Raw genomic sequence first — 18,879 nt, 5'->3', positions numbered from 1 at the left:
ATACTCTTGTGCTGTTTTCAGTTGTAGCCCACATATGTTGACTACGGCGTAATTACCAACCGCCATTTGACTGCAATGGTCCTCAGAAGGCTGAAGGTAATTGTGTGTGCAGGGCCAGATGCACAGATTGTAGTCCGCCAGCGAAGAATGAGCATAAAGACTCAACCGTTTCAGGAGTACAGGGCAATTTTTGCACCACTTAATAGGTATTTGATGGAATACTAAAACAAAGCTGTCCTAGAGATGTCTAAGCATAAAACCTCCCTGCGGAGAGAAACATTTCTTAAAGGACACACGCTAAGCTCTAAAAGGTTTTGTTAAAGTCTCCTCATACCGGTCTGTTACTCCATAACTACCGCCGCAGAAGGCAGCGTTCGTTTTCGGTTTGTAACATTCCCACTTAGCATGTGATACTAGCTTATTTCAAATGCGGGATTTGGGATTTTAAGCACCACTGGTGTAATTACAGCTATCAATTTCTTTAAGCCACTGAAGATCTCCCCAGGCTTCCAGGTGCACCCCCCCGAGATGCACTTACCCGGAGAGAATGAAGCTGCTTGCAAGATTCCTGGGTATTTTCGTGCAGGAAATACGGCCTAAATAATACCAGTTTAACAGTTCTCATACACTTAAAAACGAGCTGCTTGGTATCATGTGTCCCCGTTTGCTTGAATACATTCCTATCCTTGCTATGAAAAATAGGGCTCTATCAACTGCTTCTTTATGAGCTTGTTATAAACCAGTAATAGGACAGTGCAAAACAGTACTTATTTTCTGTCTCATCAAGAAGTAATTCCCTCAGGCATTAAGATGTGACATAAAATCTTTTAATATATTGAGCAATTTCATTAAGTTCTCTGTAAAGAAAGCAAAATGCAGCATGAAATACAAAAGCTTTTAAAACATGCTAGGGAATTTCAGTGGGAAGGTAACAAATTATGCAAGCCACAGGCCTATATTACACATTAAAAATATTGGCTGAGACATTAAACAACCACAGAAACATTTTTATATAATATGATTTAAGATCTATTGTTCAAGAGCTCGAGAGCAAACATTTACTCTTTGCTGATTCATATTAGCAACTTAAAAAAAACCAAAAAGGCATTCATTGGATGACCGAAATACATTCCCAGGTAGAATTCGAGCATCGTAGCTCTTCCCACAGAATACCTCCAAATAACGCACAGCCAAGTATTGCCTGAGAGATTAAGCACACAGGAAAACTCCGCACAGTAGAGACTCCCACTTCCGGAATTTTACTTCTTCCTGCTTTTCAGGGAGCTGTTGTGAACCCTTACTCTCTTCTGCACGGAAGAAGCAATCTTCATAGAGGCTTTCTTTGCGAGGGACCTTTCCACAGCTCCGGGTTTCCATAGCAACAGCTGAGCATCCTCTCCACCCGTCAGCAGAGACTCATCGGTCAGGTTCCAGCAGAAGGAGCGCACAGTGGCAGAGTGTCCTCCGCGAAGGGTACCCACCAGGCTCAGTCCATCGGTGCCGCAGCTGACTAGGTGAATGTTTCCTGTGGACGTTCCCCCAAGAAGAAAGAGTTTGTCCGCCTTTTCGTGGTACGAGCCACCTACCAGGTAATGTAAGCTGTCGTTTTCAACGCAGACTGCGTCTCTGACATCCAGCACGTGCAACAGCGTTATTGGTTCTTCGGTATCTAACTGAGCAATGTCCCACCAACAAAATCCCTCATCGTGTGTCATGCAGTAGACCCGTTTATAATCTTTCCCAGACCAGCCAATAAAGCTTACTGATGAGTCTGAATTGCAAGTTGCTATCAAAGCATCATCTTCGTTATCCCTGTTAATGTCAAACACGTTAACCAACCCATCGGTTGACCCAGAAACTACCAAATTGGGTTCGATGGGATGGAAACAAACTTTAGTGATATCGTCATTGTGACTTTCAGAATAGACTCCCAAGGGTTCTTTAGTTGCGCTGGCACAGTCTGTAACGCCTCTTGCATCCCAAAACACCAGAAACGTGTCCGTTTCAACTTTTTCTGTTCCAGCACATACAATGAGATCACTGCAGTTGATATCAAAACTGATGAGAACGTTGGAAGGATAGCCACTAAATATCTGCACAGCTTTCTGAGTTGCTAAACGAATATCCCAACACTTTACTGTACCATCACTGCATGCTGAAAACAGGACGCTCTCACACGCGTGTGCAAATCTGACTCCATTAAGTATCCCAGGACGGGTACTGTACTCCCGCAGGAAGTTTAATGTTTCCCTGTTATATACCCTAATTGACTTATTGGAACACGAAACTGCCACAAAGCGACTGCTTTCAGATTGAGCAGGTTTGGAAACATCTATATCCAGTAAGTAAGCAGGCTCCTCGCTTAGCGTAGAACGTTTTGCTATGCGCAGACTAGCAAGCTGCTCCTCAATCTTCTCCACTGCAGTCATCTCAAATGCTGTTCCTAACGTTGTCAGAAACCTGTAATAAATAAAATCCAAGGTGAGTTTTAGTTATAACGTTCTTAAATAATACTAGCTTTAAAAATATGTATGAAAAAGCGTCTTGCACAGAAATGATGCGTGAAGTCAAAATTCAACTATCCTGATGTCCTACCCACTCCAACTTCACGTACAGAAACAGAGAACCGGAAAGGGCACCCGAGTTAAGGAGTTCAGTCTCTTGTGACTGTAAGCACTACATCATATAATCCCCTTAAAAGATTAAACAGGCTGTCTGTGAATCCTGTGAAAGTCACTTAGCTACATTTGCTTTATTATTTTTATAAAGTAAATAGTAAAGTGATGTTCTCCACAAGTGGGAAGAAGATGAAGTCATCACCACTACCTGAGGAGGAATAATTTTTGTTCTAAAGAGTTGCTAGGAGGCACAGCCCACAAACAGCTGCACCAGTACAACTGCAGGAGACTTCTTAGGTGAACTTTTCTGCTGAGGGACGCGCACAGAGAACAAGCCCAGAATTACACAGAACTACAGCCTGAAGTGGCCAGATGAGATAAATTTTACAAGTATTTAGGTGCCCAATGACGCACATGAACACCTGCCAGCATAGCATGCGCCACCTAAACAGGCTACATGGCATCAGTGGAATTCACTGGCATTAAGCACCTTTGCCTTTTTCATCAGTTCTCCTAAGAACCTAAATGCGTTTTGAGCCTCCTGTAAAACCACGTAACGCCGGCTCTTAGTGCAACTGATAAAAATCCTCCCTTCAGAGGCAATTCTTCTCAGGCACTACTGAATGCTCCTAGAAACCCAAACTACTTCAGTGATGTACACAAATTTAAATGTTACCAAGCAAAGCCAAAATTACACAATACTCTCTCGATCCTCTCATACATAGATTCACTTCTAAAAAATGGTGTGCCCTAAAATAAAAAAATAAAAAAAAAAGAAAAAAGCTCTCCTTTCTATAACACAAAGGAAAATTCAATTCTGTAATTGCAGTAAAGGCTTTCACCAATTTAGAGTCGGAAAAAGTACATCATAAACAATACATGGTTTTAGTGAGTTCACAAACTACAACCATTTTTACAAGAAAGGTGCGGGTGGGGTGTGTTAAGTAAGCATAACCACCCACACGCGTGACTTCTGTTAAAATTACAGGTTCAATTAGACTACTCTTCTGTGTTTAAAAAAAACGAACATTGAGGGAATCGCAGCAGGTTCTAGGGGGTCAACACTCCAGTGACTTCTCACTGGTACAGATATTTCAGGTCAAGCAGTACTCAAAAATGTCCTTACTTCCTTAAGGACTAGGCCAGCACCCAATCCTAGTTACCACATGCATGAAAGGACCCTTTTTGAAAAAATCCAAACAGAAATGAAGTAAAAATCAGGCAGACCCAGAATGCAAGAAAATATTCTCATGCCTTTCCAGCTGTCCTACCATAAATTTTTCTACAAATCCTTCAGGCTGGATTTTTAGGGATGGAATGAGCAGGTTTCCATGTATTACTTGTTTTAGGGCAATTATTTTAATGGTCCATGAGACTAGCAACAAAGGAAAAGTCGCTATGACAAAACTGCATTCTGCTTTTCTCTCTTCTTGGTGGTGTTTGTAGTTTCAGGGTTTTGCTTTCCCTCCTCCTATTTGGTACATACAAATATTCGTGACGCCATGTGACAAATGAGCAAATTCTTAAAAAACAGCTTAAGTAGGCACACTCATAAAAGCTTAATTCCCAAGTCACACATAATCTCACTAAGCTATTTGCCTCAGTAATATCCTGACAATGAGGTCCCCAGGTTAATCTTCTACATCAAAGTAACCTTTCAGAGCACATCTACAAGTAATTTTTGCCATAAAACGCAGACATCCTGTGGAAACTCCTTTCCCCTCTCAAGAGAAGAAGTTCAACGTGTTTTCTGGCATTAGCCTGCGTACAACCCTACCCGCAGAGCATGCTCCTTACTTACTTTTCTGGGTATGTCCTCAAATGGAACAAGCTTTTACTAGCACTATTACATGAAGCAGACTGTTCTCAAACACTGCTTGCTACACTGCTCAAACACAAAACTATTAAATTCCGTGCAAATTAAAATATTTTATTTCTTAAATTTAAATTATTAATAAGGACAACTTTTACTTAATCCAATTTACTGAAGAATTACAATGGAAGCTTCTATTTCAATGCCGTTTCAAACACACATGCTTGCAGGTGGAGAAAGGGGTTTTCATAAACCAGCTATCCCGTAGTGCTACGGTTACAAAAAAAATTGGGTTCTCTCTGTAAACTTTTTGTAAGGAAAATGCAGTTTTCCAGACCGACTTGAATTTCAAGCTCTAAGTATTCAGACTTTTTATATTCAAAAGGCCAAGTAAATTCAAACAGACATGCTCCTGACAAATGTCATCCATTTGGAAAGCAAGCTGCAGTTGTTTAAATATTACTGACTTTGATAGAGACTATTATTCAACGAGCAGTTTCTACAACACTGATGTCAGAGCTTTTACTGCTGGGGCGGGCGAGGGAACTCTACAAGTACCCAGAAGTTGTAAAAAGCCAGAGTCTGCAAAAGCATGTTCATTCAGATTTAATAATATTTTCTGGGAAATAAAATTAGCCCAAGATAGCTCTTAAGATTTACCCCTGAATGACACAGGTACAGCTATTCTGAAATACCAGAAAATGCTGTTCATGTTTCCAGATAGACGTGCAATTTATATCATCAGGAAGCTGGAAGGTACAGTTTTCAATTCTATTTCCACTGCAACAACTAAGAAGCCTTAAAATTGCATTCGATGGCAGCCAGATTTTTGCTAAAAACTCAAGTGAAATGTCTGCCCTAGTAAGAAAGTCTTCAGACTATTATGAAATTGTGATTGAAGGTTATATAAACAATTCATGCTCAAACTTCAGGGTGTAGCTGCTAGCCCTTCCTTTTCAGAAGGGGAAGTCACTGTTGTATTTTGATGGGAAAGTTTAAATGGCAGGAATAGGATCTATGTTAAATTTATGAGGCAAATAGGAAACAATGGTCTTCCAAACACAATAGAAGATAACTAGACATTGGACTGCAGCCACCTACAAAGCACATGGTGCTCTGCACCGCAGAAGTGAAGCGCTTTTAGTTTAGCGCTCCTTAACTTCAACAACACAGGTATCTTGTTTTGTTTCTGCCGTAGAGTCCTTTGGCAAAGTCAGTATCTTTAAAACCTGACGTAGTCTGGATATAGCACAACAGTCAGCTGCAATGATCAATGAGGAAGACTTCTCATGCTAATGTGATGCACTGTCTGACACAAAGACTTTGTAGGGCACAGCCAGCTTGCTCTTGAACTGTTCCAGGCTCAGAAGGAGTTGCAGACAGTACTCGCCAAAAACTCCTCTTTCCCCAAGGTACCTCCTTTGCTCACAACGTGAGGTAGTTAATTAAATTCAGGTTCTTCACTTATTCCAACTCACAGTGGCCCACGGTCTGGATCTATGGCCTCAACGCAGACAAAATCCAGGTGATGTTAAGGTGCCAGGAAAACACCACCACTTGGATGACACACGAGTACCTGGCTGAAGGTGTCTGGCTATGGCTAGTCATTTGTGTTTGAAACAGATGTCCAATCCCATCCTCAGGGATCACCATTCCTCGTATGCAACAGCTGCATCTCTCATCCGCATTCACACCTGCACCCCCTGAACAAGGTAAAGCCACCTTTTACAAATGAACCCTGAGACTTTTGTGTTATTGGTATCTAGTCCTCTGGAACTACATTCACAGGATCTTTTCTATGAATTAACTTCACGGTTATATGCAACCCCTGCACATCTCCTTGACATCACAACTACCAGAAACAACAAGCTGCTTGAAGGACACTCAAAACTCATTACATCTTGGGAACTCAGAATAAATACAGTCCTCTGAAATAACCTAAAATATTTTGACCTCCAGGGCCTCCTACAAGGCTCCTTTAAAAAAGAAATAAGCTTGATTTTTAGAATAGAAGGCACAAAGTGGAAGGGATGCCAAAGAGGCAGGACAGGATTTTCAGATGCCTTTGTTATGTATTTCTCACTAGTGGAGTGTGGAAACAACCACACAGCAAGAGTAGAAGCAAACAGCCAGGGGTGCCAAGAGCAGGCCTTTCCAATGACAGAGAAATGAAAGGTAAGCACCTATCCACGCAAACTAAACATGTAATATTGTCTCAGCATATACTCCTGTGCTCTTTGTGCACTATTCTAAATGTTGCAGCCTCAACTCAAGCCGACAGGCTCATGAGTCCTCTTCAATCCAGAAAGTTTTTCAAAAAATAAACCAGCAATTCATAAGTTATTTTCCTTCTCCTTTTAGTGGTGTACACAAGATGTTGCCAAATTGCATAGTTCTCATTTCCAAAAGGGAATGTTAGCTCAACAACATATAGAAACATAAAATTACCTCTCTGAAAAATACCGTGGAAAATGTGGGAGAAATGGAGCTTTCTCAAAGATTTAAGCAGTAACCTAAGAGTAACTTACGAGTAGGAGGGTAGAAACACATAATAAAAATGAAAACAACCTGTAGTTTTGGCAATCTTTTCTACAGAGGTCAAATACCAAAAATAGCAAGGGATTTGAACAGCAGTAGATGAAATCTTGCCCTTTTCTTTCCTACTATAAACAATACAAGCAGACCCTCCCTTTATTTTCACAATTATTAAAAGTTCAAGAACAAAGCTGAAGCTCAGTGTAAAGCAATTCAAGCATACAACATTACATGTGGTTTGCATTTTAAAACAAAAATGCAAAGTGCAAGGTTGGCTGAGGAGAACGCATTAGTACGCTGCACTTCACTAATGCAAAATGCCTTTAGAGACCTCTCCTCACTGGCACCACTTCACAACAGAAGATGGATCAGCCGAGATCTAGGCACTGAGGGGAAGCACAAAACACCCATCAGGCATGCATAATTTCTGCAGGAAACACACTCCTACAGTTGATTTTGTTATTTTACCAAAGCAGAGTGAGAAGGTGTTTTTCCAGCATTCCCACAAAGCCATTTTAAGGCAAAGAGAATAGCATTTAGTCTATCAAGCAGGAAGGGAATAAGATGCACGAGAGGCTGCGCTAAAGCGCAGAGACAAGATGTAAACTGCCAAGATAATTATTTCATCCTTTCGAATCAGCTACATCTAGTTTCCAAACGTAAAGCACAGCAAGAAAAAAAAACTCCACGTAATTTTGCATTTGCAGTACAGAGAAAAATATTGTATCAAGAGAGCAGAAAGGAGGAAAAAGACAAAACACTGCCACAACAAAGTCTATGGGAAGAGCAAAAAAAATTAGGTCTACCAAACAATCTGCCTTCTATGAAATCAACTCCTACCCTCCCACCAGTAAGGACCTTGGGGGTACAATCCTGTTCAGCAACGGAGAGGAGAGCTGCAGGTAGGACAGAGAACCAAGGAAATGGCCTTAAACAACAGTATTGGTTAGAGGAAAAAAATGAGTCAGAGCTAGGAGAGAACAAAGGGAAAAAGTCACAGGTGCTCAGTGCTTTGGGGTTCAATAATTCTAAAAAAAGGAAACTACAACTTTTGTGTACTCATCTTTTGGGGGCATAAGCAGGTGTTCGTGTCAATACAGAAACAAAACCTCTTTTTGACTATTATGCCAGATATCCATATAGAGAGAACACAAAACCAACTTTTGGATTTGACCAGGCGTAGTTTTAAATGCATAAATCATAAAAAAAACATACGTTGAATATTTTCATCAAAAGAAAACTTTAAGAATTAGTTTTTTGGTGTAAGATATTGCATTCCAACTAGAATGACCTATTCTGATTTTGCATCTAACACTGGCAAATATGGTGGAGTCAGGCAAGATCTAGAAAATGTAGGCATGCCTTCAGGTCCAAATCGCAATGAATTAACATTCAAACTTGAGTAACTGAAAGCCTGTTGATATAAATTCATGAACCAAAGAGACGGTAAAGAGCTGCAAAGGACCCAGATGACAAGCCATCGTAAGAAAAATCTAAGTGTAGAACAATCCAATGTACAATTTAAAAATTCAAATAAGCCAGAAAACACCATACAAAACTATAAAAATGCTCAAATGACTGATTTTGCCTTCGAATTTAAGTAAAAATTTTTTAAATCTGATGCTCAGACAGCTAAACTACCTTCTCTAGAACAATTTAGGAGACCCTAACATAAAACACGGGAAACAGTTTCTAAATACTCTAAGAAGTTGTGTCAAACATTATTTCAAACATGTTTGAGCGTTTTCCTTTTTCAGTCTTCTCTTTTCATCCAATTCCATGCCAGTGACACAGACCTACTAAGAGACAAGCAGCAAAGTAAACTCTCTGTCACCAAAATCACACTGACATGAGCAACTGGATCCAATTGAGAACTTTCTTGTGAGGGGGAGGTTTCCTAGTAGTGACCTCACCAGGTAGAGGATGTTATTGCACCCAGGTATTGAGGTGGTCATCCAATAAAGGAGGCTGCAAAGTAATAAGAGGATAAGAGATGCTCTATTTTACTCTCATGGCTATTCTCAAATCAAGCCGACAGAAGCTGCAGCAGAAGCAATCCTATTTTATAAAGGCAGATCCGAAAGATTCCCAGGCAAAGGTTAAATTACAGAGATACTGTAATCGGGACATTTAGCTTCTAAATTCTATGTGTTCACCTTTATTTTTTTAAAGGATGCTGTATTTAAAAACACTCCGTGAAAGCTAATCTATGCCTAAATTGCACGCTCATGGCCTCTGAACAAGTAAACGACAAACTCTGCATCCTCAGGCGGATTCTAGAGAACGGGCAAGAGCTGCCAGGAAAACTGTCCTAGCGCTGGGCCTTGGCTTTTGCACTGGAGGAAGTCTCTGAGATGGGGGTCAAATATGAGGTTTGTGTCTACTGCTCCTCCCTTCTCCCCTCTCCTCCCAGGCACAGACAGTGCCTAACCTGTACTCCAGCCCAGCACGCTAACAACATATGGGGTGAGGCATCCAGATCACCTCCTAAAAGAAGGGTAAGCACCTACCAGGGAAGTCACGGCCAGTTGTGCGACACTCGCCCTTTCTCTAACAAACACCTCCGCCTGCGATGGGACCCAGGATATTGGTTAACACCCCCACGAGGAACGGAGGATGGATGATGTGTACACCCAACAGCTCCAGAAGACTTCACTGTCCAAGTGCTATGCAAACATCAATGCTCCCAACTCCAGCACATGCTAGATAACGCACAGCTTCAGAGCACGGCACCTTTGTGGCCTGGTGTCTGCCTGTAACGTAACCATGGCTATTCAGCCAACCTGCTGCAGAACTTGAAGGGAATCCAAGTCTCAGCCTTCTGCATTTGTGCTTATCTCATCAGACCACAGAAAAGTCATTTCCTTTCTCTTGTGAGCACCTCCCACCGTAGACACCATATTGTGGTTACAAAAAGTAGTGTCAAACATAGGAAAGAAGATACAGAATTAATCAGTCTCTCAGTTATGTACAGCCAGCAACTGCTGGAAATCAAATGTGTAGGGTACAATGTTCTCCTCCGTGTAGTATTTTTTCTCCATTCACATTTCCTCAATATAATCACGAGCAGCTAAGAGAAGGTCCATACCCTTCTCTGAACTATTCCTCGCACGCCTCCTCACTAACAGCATTTTCTTTTGTTAAAAGGTCAAACAGCTTGCCGTTCGACTTGGCACTAGAGCTATGCACCAAGATGGTCATCTCACAGATAAGGAAGACGAAAATAAAGCTATTCGTCTGAGTGGCTTTGAACAAGACCCTGGCCTACAAACACTTACAGTCCTGATTCTGGCAGAACAGCTTACTAAGTAATTCCCAGCAAGCTGCAACATTTACTCTTTACTGTCTTAATCAGTGAAACAAAGACAGTATTTGCCTAACTCACTAATGTTTGTGTACACAAACATTAGTAAGTGCAGTCAGTGGCAGCCTTTCAAAAGAAAAAGCCTTGTTCTGAACATCTTCACTACAAGATAAAATGCGAAAGTCACAGTAACACCTCAACGCACCTGCAAATTCCACAATCGAAAAGTGCTTCGATGTCCCTTCAAGATTGAGACTGCAAAAAAGGATTCCAAGAGCGATGATTTTCAGGGCCATTTTAAGCTGAACAAAACCACCACATGAATGGGCAACCCCAATGATCCACCCTACAGAGAAAGGTGAAAGGAAAAAATTACTTATGCAGCTGCATGAATAATTTAGTGACTCTGAAATAACACCATTTATTTCCTTTGATTTAGACACTGCCTCTTGGTACCAACACCCTCATATAAAAAAACTGGAAATAAGTAAGAAGATTCTTCCCAAATATTAGTAAATTTTGCTGAAATTCTTCCAAAGAATTTGTTTCTACACCACAGGAAGCCTGGGAAATTTCAGCCTAAATTTAGCTGCAACCAGAATAAAAGGATATAAAGAAACTTAGCTACAGCAGGAAAAATAGCTCCTACTACCACACACTGGTGCCAAAATACCTATAGTGGGATAAAATGTTTTATTTACCAGAATATCTTAGAAGTTCTTTGACAACAGTAATTTAGCTTAAGTACACTTTGTTACCAGAGCTCATTCTTCAAAACACAAGACTATTATGTTTTCAAAACTCTTTTCTTGAAAACCCAAGCTTAAGTCAGCTACTACAGTTCTCATCTTCACTAGGGACATTGCTGGTGAACTGATAAGAAGATATTCCTCTACATGTGCAGGTGTGGCACCAGTATTTTCCAAACACAACATTCATGTGCTTGGCAATTTTTAACACTACGCTAACATCACTGTCTAAGCAATTCTCTGCAGTTCCAGATGTATTGCGCAAGCACAAACATCTGTCAAGCCTAAGCGGAGGAAATGACTTCTCCTCATTTTTCTCATTTGCTTCCCCAGGAACGCGCAGATCACTAAGGTATCTTCACCAGTCACATCCTACAATATCAATTTTTTATATTTAGCTAATCCAGAACATCACCACGTCAAGGTAACTTGTCAGACCTTCTCCAGTATCAAAGCATCAGAGGAAACTGGAGATCCTTGCGTGCCCATGACAGTTCACAGACTATCAATTTCCAAAACATGCTCTCCATGCACAGCCTGACAGCTGGAAGCTCTGCTGAATCCTTATCATGCCCTAAGCTCAATTTTCAATGCTTTGTAGCAGACAAAAGGAAAAGATGTCATCTAACTGACAACAGTAGGATGGAAGAGGCTGAAATAAAGGGTTTTAGAGCTATGTTGACTCTATCCTGCTCAAGAGAGTTTACCTTTCAGTCTCCATAAAAGATGCTGAGGCATCAAGTATGTGCACATTGTACCCGTGCACGGCACTCTCTTCAGCTCTTTGTTTTCAAGAACCTTTAGACAGCGTTTATACTTGAACCATACATAGCACTCCAGTACTAGCTTCACCAATGCCACACACAGATAAAAGAAAAAATCATTTTTTCCCTTTTTATAATATCCAAGTGCACAGTGATTTTCCACCATACTGCACTGGAAGTTCACGTTCAACTGCTTTTTCACTATGAGTGTGATTTAGGACTCAGTCATAAGAAATAGAATTGCGAAAGGGAAGGACAAAAGAGCAAGTAGGTAGGTGTTGGTACTCTACCACTCAAGATCAAGAGACCTACTGTATGCAGCAACACAGACAATCCCTGCTGGCAAATCACAACAAAAAACTATATGCTTTTGTTAGCACCCACGAACCCCCAAGACCTGAGTGGAGAATTTATTTTTTCAAGATCCACAAAGACCTTTCCAACATCTTCGGCAGACAGTGTTGCCCCAAAACAACACAAGGACAAAAAGCAAAGTCAGGAGCTTTATGCATTTTAACAACCCTCCTCTCAAGCCATGTTTGTTCTCAATGCTTTAGTCAATCCATATTTCACAGGGTCATAGCAGGTTGCCTGCAGGGCTCTTTGCTGAAGCCAATCTCTGGATAGCTAAACCATAATCAAGTGCAGAGGACAACGGGTTAGATGATCCAGGGAATGGACTGTTTATTTTACAAGAAGTAGCTGGGATGCTTTGCCTTGTATAGCTTGGCAAAGACAGTGACTGCAAGGGGATACGATTACTATCTACAAATACATCAAAGGAATAAATGCTGAGGAGGGAGGGGAGCTACTCAAGAACAATACTGGCACAACAGTTTAAGAGTATAAACTGACCATAAATAAAATTTAGAGCAGAAATTATAAAGTTTATCTTTCAAAATAGTTTCCAATTAGAACAGCAGGGACAAAAACTTTGACTGTCTTCATCTACTTTAATAACCTCATCATCCTGGCACCCACAACTGCCCTTGCACAGCAGAGAACACAAATAGGAAGGCAGACTGAAAAACAAGCAACTATGAGATAAGCTGGCTCATCATTTCTTTCTGGAAGATACCACATTGCCAGACAGACAATAGCAAGACACAACATTTGCTTACTGCATGGTTTCAGAAGCAGTATTAAGACCGCCCTAAGAGGGTATGTATGTGTACAGAGAGAATGCAGCTTCCTGCTTAAGGTGGCCTCCTCTCCCCATGCCCCTGAAATTGTCGGGATAAAAGTCTAAGGACTTGAGCGTGCCCCTCCAAACAGCCACATCTTCTTGCAAAGACTGTTGCGTGGGAAATGCAATGCCTCCCTCACAAGTTTGAATGCTTATCAGTCACTGCAACGTAGAACTGAGGACTTTTTGTCCTGCAGTGACTGCATCTCTCCGTGCAACATAAACATGACATCAGCGTAGCTGAGAACGCGTGCGCTAAGGCAACCTCACAGCGAGTTGGAAGTTACAAGGCTGTCCGACGGACAGAAGCTGTTATTTCGCACTCAGCCCACTTGATGTCACTAATGACCACCGCTCACGAGCAGCTCGCTCGCTCTTCGAGGAGCTGCAGCGTCACAGATTTAGACCACTCAATTAAAAAAGAGAGCACTTACTCTTTTTATTACACCTATATCTTCCTCCACTAATCTTAATCGGTTACGATAAGCTAATTGTCTCCTTAACAGAGTGGCATTCAAGGAAACAAAAACTTAATTTAGAGTGCAAGGCATAGGAAATAAGCCTGAAGCACTGCAAAGAACGTTATTAAGGTACCAGCATTTTTTTCTTCCTTTTAAAAGCCTCGGTTCCTCAAATCAGACTATTAATCAAAAATCACAGCCTTCACTTAGACCTGTCTAGCACCAAAAACTGAAGAAGAAAAAACCCCCAAATTCAACTACACTGCAACTTTTTCTTTCTGATCTGTCAAAAAGATTAAAAATAAGTTACACGCTTTTTTAAAAGTCTCATTTTTGTGAATTCAATCCAGAGCTTTTGATCTTTCAGACTTCATGATAACTCAAGATGCGACTCCTGTATTTCCATGCAACGCACACAGAAGCATACAAGGAACAACTGACTTTTGTGTGTTTGTATTTGCTCTCTAAGAATCCAGCAAGTGTCAAGTCCAAAAACACCCATCACTAAATTTTCCCGGGGAAGGGGAGGAACAAACCAAATCCAACAACTAAAAAACCCTTCCTCTCTCAATCTGTTACACTCACGTTTGGCTCTTATGAACATTCCTGAAGCAGGAACATTCAATACACACACATGGTAATAGTTATCAGAGACATTAAACCACTAGAATTCATTTTTCCCTAGATCTATTTTACCCCCTTTCAAAACTGGGTCATGTACTTCCTTAGATATATTGCCAGATATTGAGTAAACTAAAATGAACTTCGCTTACCTCAAAAAAATCCTCCACAAATGGTTTGTATACAAAACTCGAGTAAGTCCGGTTTGCTAGTAAAAGAGCTGTATGTTTCTAAACAAGAATTTTTGCTGTCACAGCCATCTGCTTGTCCCTCCTGATTCCACAAAGGAATAATAACGTTTAATTCCAGCTCTCTCAGTCATTCCCATGGCAACAAACACACACAAATGCTTATTATTAAAGGATCCTCACATTATTGACAAGTGGTCAATATCTGAAGCTTCCTGTCCCAGGTACTGCCAGCATATAACTCCATCCAGCAAACAGTTTGCCAATTTTAGTTAAATGCTTGGTTGTCTTTTCACCACTTTAACTGCTTACTAATTGTACAGCACTTTTATATCTTCTTATTTTTAACAAGAAGCTGAGCAATGGTTTTGCCTTGAAATAACAGGCACGGGAAAAAAGAAAGATCACAGTAGTCATGGCACAGAGAGAGCTACAAGTGAAAAGTTGCTAATCAACTAAAAAACCAAAGAAAAGAGATGAAGGTTCTGCTAAAGAAAAAAAAAGAAATTGCAAGAAAGATGATTGACAATACAGCAAAAAATCATTTTACTTTAAAGCTAATTTTTTTGAATCAGTTAGTTTAATCCAGCATAAGAACTATGAGTGTTTTAATGCACCTGTTTTTTCAGATAAGATTCAGTTGCTATATTAAATGAAGGATTTCCAGAACCCTTTAGTTTTGATTTTTCATTAAGTTTTCATTTAGCTGGAAAACTGGAGAATTAAAGAAAAATAGCAAGTGCCCTTCTAAGGCTACAGTGAAGTCTTATATAAAACAACAAGTCTCAAAGAGCAAGAGGTTTTAAAATACTTTCATTCCTTTATCTGTTGCAACTTTTAGTCTGAAACTAAACATTAAGGTCACCTTAAAACATTTTCAACAATACAAATAGTGTAATAAAAAAATAATAAAAATCTGAGAATATTAACAGTCTGCAAGAAGTGCCTTCAGATTAATGTGAAAAGGGGAAGTAAATTTATGTATAGTCTGTAAAGGGTATAAACAACAGTACAGATGGTTTATCTTGCAAAGGAGATCAGACTAGATAATGCAATAGTCCTTCTGGACTTAAACAACTGACATAATGAAACAGAATAAAAATGTATCAGACTCAAGAGTTTTTAAGAAAATATTAATGTGAACTTGTTAAAATGGACAGCTGCGCAATATTTGCTTCCTGCCACTACTTACAAAATATTTTGACTGTTGAAAACACTCAAATACCCTGTAAGGCCTAGAAACAGGACAGAAAACACATTCTGTGCTGGGACCTTCAGAACAGCCTAACGAAATTACTCAGTGTTTGTCCTGCAATTTGAGCATGGTTTTTTCAGTGCTATACATTGGCTTACTTTCTTCTTCCAGCGAGCTATGCACCCCTATCTCCTGCTTTGCTCTCCCTGAAATACTTTGTTGAAACTTGCATCAAAGTATCAGCTAAGGCAAAAATAAATCATAGAAACAATTCATCCAGACTACTGAAATTTAATCTGAAGGCAACATTTTGGCATCAGACATCCTTCATTCTCAGTTTAAAGCTTTATCTACCAAAGCTACTGTCTTCTATATACAATTTCACAATCCTCCCCCCCCCTCCCATTTATTTTAGAAGGTAATGCACCACGCTCTGGTCAGTCACGTCCATGCACCAAGTTACATCCACATATATTTAACTAACCAGCCCTAAATTAAATGCTCTAAGCTTCTTTACAGACTGCACTGAACATGTCCCATCTCTACATGCTGACTGCACCAGCCCCACAAATTAACAAAACATGCTTCTGCCAGATCTGAACCAGCACCAGCTCCGCTTGGTTTGTAGGTGCAAAGTACTGCAGTAGAGCTGTCCTTTCCTGGGGCTTCAACAGCTGCAAGCAGGAAGGAGGGAACAGTCAGAGGTCAGCTTTGAGGGGAAGAAAGGGGAAGGAAAAGGAGGTGGCAGGAGGAAATAAGAGAGGACAGCAAGAATTTATGTAACCCTTCTGTTAAAGGAAAAGAGACAGTACAGGAACATGAGAAGGGGAAGAGCTAAGGGAGAAGTGGACAGCGGGTCAGGCTAAAGTCTGAAGAGGGCAAAAGCATGTTTGAAGTTGAACTTAACTAACCCCACAGGGCTATAGGCAACACGCTCTTTTCCTGCTTTTCTTATGTCCTCCATTGTCCATCTTGCACGTAAACTACTTGCAAGTCACAAAACATTATCTCCAAAACCTGGCCTTGCCAAGTCTCCGATTCACAAGTCTCAACACTCTTTTTTTGTCTGGTGTGAAACCCACTAACAGACTCATCATCACACAGAAGCAGCTGACCCACACAGAAGATGTCTTTTCACCCACCAATTAAAACCAAGGCCTAGAAGTCTGCATGGGCAACTTGACACCAACACGGCTAATCAGCATGGCAGTGCTGATTTCCTTCCACTTTGTTTTTTTTCAGAAAAGCTCAGAAATCACATTATTTGTACAGGTACAGTAAAAGCATGTCAAAGCTGCAGAACCCAGCTGGGAAGTGCTGCCCACATAATGACAGCAGTCTGGTCTTACACGAGACCTCCCACACAGGAGGGAGGTACCGACCAGACCCTAGGGCCGCCCAGCAAAGGATCCTTGTCCTCAAGACTGATGCAGTGAAAGAAAAGGGGGGGGGGGGTTTTCAAAACAAAACATCTTGTACTCAAGGCATTTAAAAAGCTACTTGAACATCGTTGATCATCCCACGTACAGCAGAACTCTTAGGGGGCAACAAGGAAGAAAATTTTTTCCAGAAAGTTTAAGAACACACAAGAAACAGCCAGGCCCCACGTCACTGGCTACATATGCAGAGGCTGCCGAGGAGTCCTAGGCCCACCTGCCCTACAGGGCTGTTCCTTGCCCCCATAAAAAGACATTTGGAGGAAAATGCAAATAGCTACCCTAGTCTTTAACCCTAAACAGAAACCAACATGAAAACTTTAGACAAGCATTAAGTAAAATTTGCGCCTAAAAAGCAATCCTTGGGATATACATGAACAGAAACCTTTTCAGTTACTCTGTTGACAATGACAATTATCTTACAGGAGCTGCTCTGCACACACACTTCACCAAATCTGACGATTGCTCTCGAACAGGAAACCCATTTAAAATATTAGGAAATAGAAGGCATTAACATACATTACTTCTGAGAACAAAGTTTTTACAGACTTTGTTCTGTAAAACTTTGCTCTGTTTACAGACCAAAAACCACCATACTAAGAAAAGACCTTCTGCTTCTGCATTCTTCCAAATACACCATACATTCCTAGGGAAAATGAATTTGGAATTATAGAATTGTAAGAAATATGAGTCCTTAACATAACACAGCATTGACAGTTCCACTCCCCGTATCTTGTAGGAAAAAGTTAATTCTCCAACATAGCATATTTTGAAATACCTGTTGATTACATAAAACATCATTTAAGGATATATGTATTACAGCTTTGGCAGTAGTTTCTCTTTTTTTTTCCTTCAAAAACATAAAAAAGTTTCATTTCACTTTTCCCCAAGGGAATAAAACAACCAAACAAAAAAACTGAATCAAAACTTTTATTTCTTCTTCTGACCTTTTCCAGATTTATTTTTTTGTTTTAGACTGTTACTATTACTAAAAAAGATCCCCATCTTCACCAAACCTAGGTGAGCTCAGCTGGTACTTACCAGCATAACTTCTTAATAAACATATTTTAGCTGCCAATACAGGTCCTAACTTTAACCCTGACAGCCCATAAGTGGCCAATCACAACTCTAATCAGATGTGCCTGCCCAAATTAGCAATACACTGACCCAGCCCTCATGCCAGGCTCGATCCTAGCCCAGTCTCTACCAGACACAGCATCAAAGCCAGAAAGGCTGACCAGGCCAGTGTCAACCCTCCACCAGCCCTGTTCAGAACCCCTCTGAACCCCCTGTTCAGAGTGCTTTGAGAGCATAGTCTTTCTAAGCTTCCAGGCTTCACTGAGCAACAGGATAAACTCACAGTGTAAGTCGAGTGTTTTTACTCATGCTTTACCAGTGACACAGACGCCATCACTATCAGCGAAGCAAAAGTGCTTCAGTTCAGCCTAATGGAAAAAGAAAAGACAGCGGTGAGGGAATGAAACTTCAGGAGCACCCCTTTCTCCTCCCTACCGCACAGGGCGCTACATACACTAAGAGATGTCCAACCCCGATAGAGAGGGGCACCTCCGGGCGGTTGCTCTCCCAGCCCAAACCACCCGCCGCGGGCCACCCCTATCCTCCCCCACCACAAACCCCACAGGAGCAACCCCTGCCAAACCCACGGGACCCACACCGCCCGCCAGCCTCAACAGAGGAGACCCCTCCCCCAACAACCCTCCACAGAGGACCCCCCGGCCCCCCCCTCCGAGACGACCCCCCTCAGAGGCACACCCCCCTCCCCGCCCTTCCCACAGCAACACCCACACGGCAGCCACTGCCCTGCCCACGGCTGCCCCCTCGCCCCAGAGACCACCCCCCCCCGACCCTCGCGGCGGCCCTTACCCCGGCCCGGCCCCTCCAGGGGGTCCTCACCCCGGCCCGGCCCCTCCAGGGGGTCCTTACGCGGCCCCTCCAGGGGTCCTCACCCCGGCCCCTCAGAGCCGGCCCCTCCCGCCCCGCCGCACACC

General features: G+C 41.5%; 1 protein-coding gene across 5 annotated transcripts; it reads right to left on the bottom strand.

Annotated features, from left to right (window-relative positions):
* Positions 1-811: 811 nt before the first annotated feature.
* On the bottom strand, positions 812-18,841 carry WDR89 (WD repeat domain 89). Of its 5 annotated transcripts, XM_076345624.1 has the most exons (4): positions 18,755-18,835; positions 18,231-18,315; positions 10,476-10,616; positions 812-2,460 (listed from the first exon to the last, which is right to left on the bottom strand). In XM_076345624.1, the coding sequence occupies exon 4, from the start codon at positions 2,427-2,429 to the stop codon at positions 1,260-1,262; it is 1,170 nt and encodes a 389-aa protein (XP_076201739.1). In that variant the 5' UTR covers positions 2,430-2,460; positions 10,476-10,616; positions 18,231-18,315; positions 18,755-18,835; the 3' UTR covers positions 812-1,259. The 5 variants fall into 5 exon arrangements, with proteins under 5 accessions (XP_076201739.1, XP_076201738.1, XP_076201737.1 ...); XM_076345623.1 differs by lacking the exon at positions 10,476-10,616 and having other exon boundaries at positions 18,785-18,841; XM_076345622.1 differs by lacking the exon at positions 10,476-10,616.
* Positions 18,842-18,879: the final 38 nt, after the last annotated feature.

Source organism: Aptenodytes patagonicus, chromosome 7 (assembly GCF_965638725.1).
Source record: "Aptenodytes patagonicus chromosome 7, bAptPat1.pri.cur, whole genome shotgun sequence".
NCBI classification, from domain to species: domain Eukaryota; kingdom Metazoa; phylum Chordata; class Aves; order Sphenisciformes; family Spheniscidae; genus Aptenodytes; species Aptenodytes patagonicus.
This window is presented reverse-complemented; position numbering and strand designations above follow the sequence as displayed.

What these genes read in the sequence shown, in the direction of transcription:
- WDR89 (XM_076345623.1), bottom strand. Translation starts at nt 18,256, where the DNA reads ATGAGTAAAAACACTCGACTTACACT. An exon ending in AAAAACACTCGACTTACACT is followed by an intron (nt 2,461 to 18,230) that starts GTGAGTTTATCC and finishes TATTTATTACAG; the next exon opens with GTTTCTGACAACGTTAGGAA.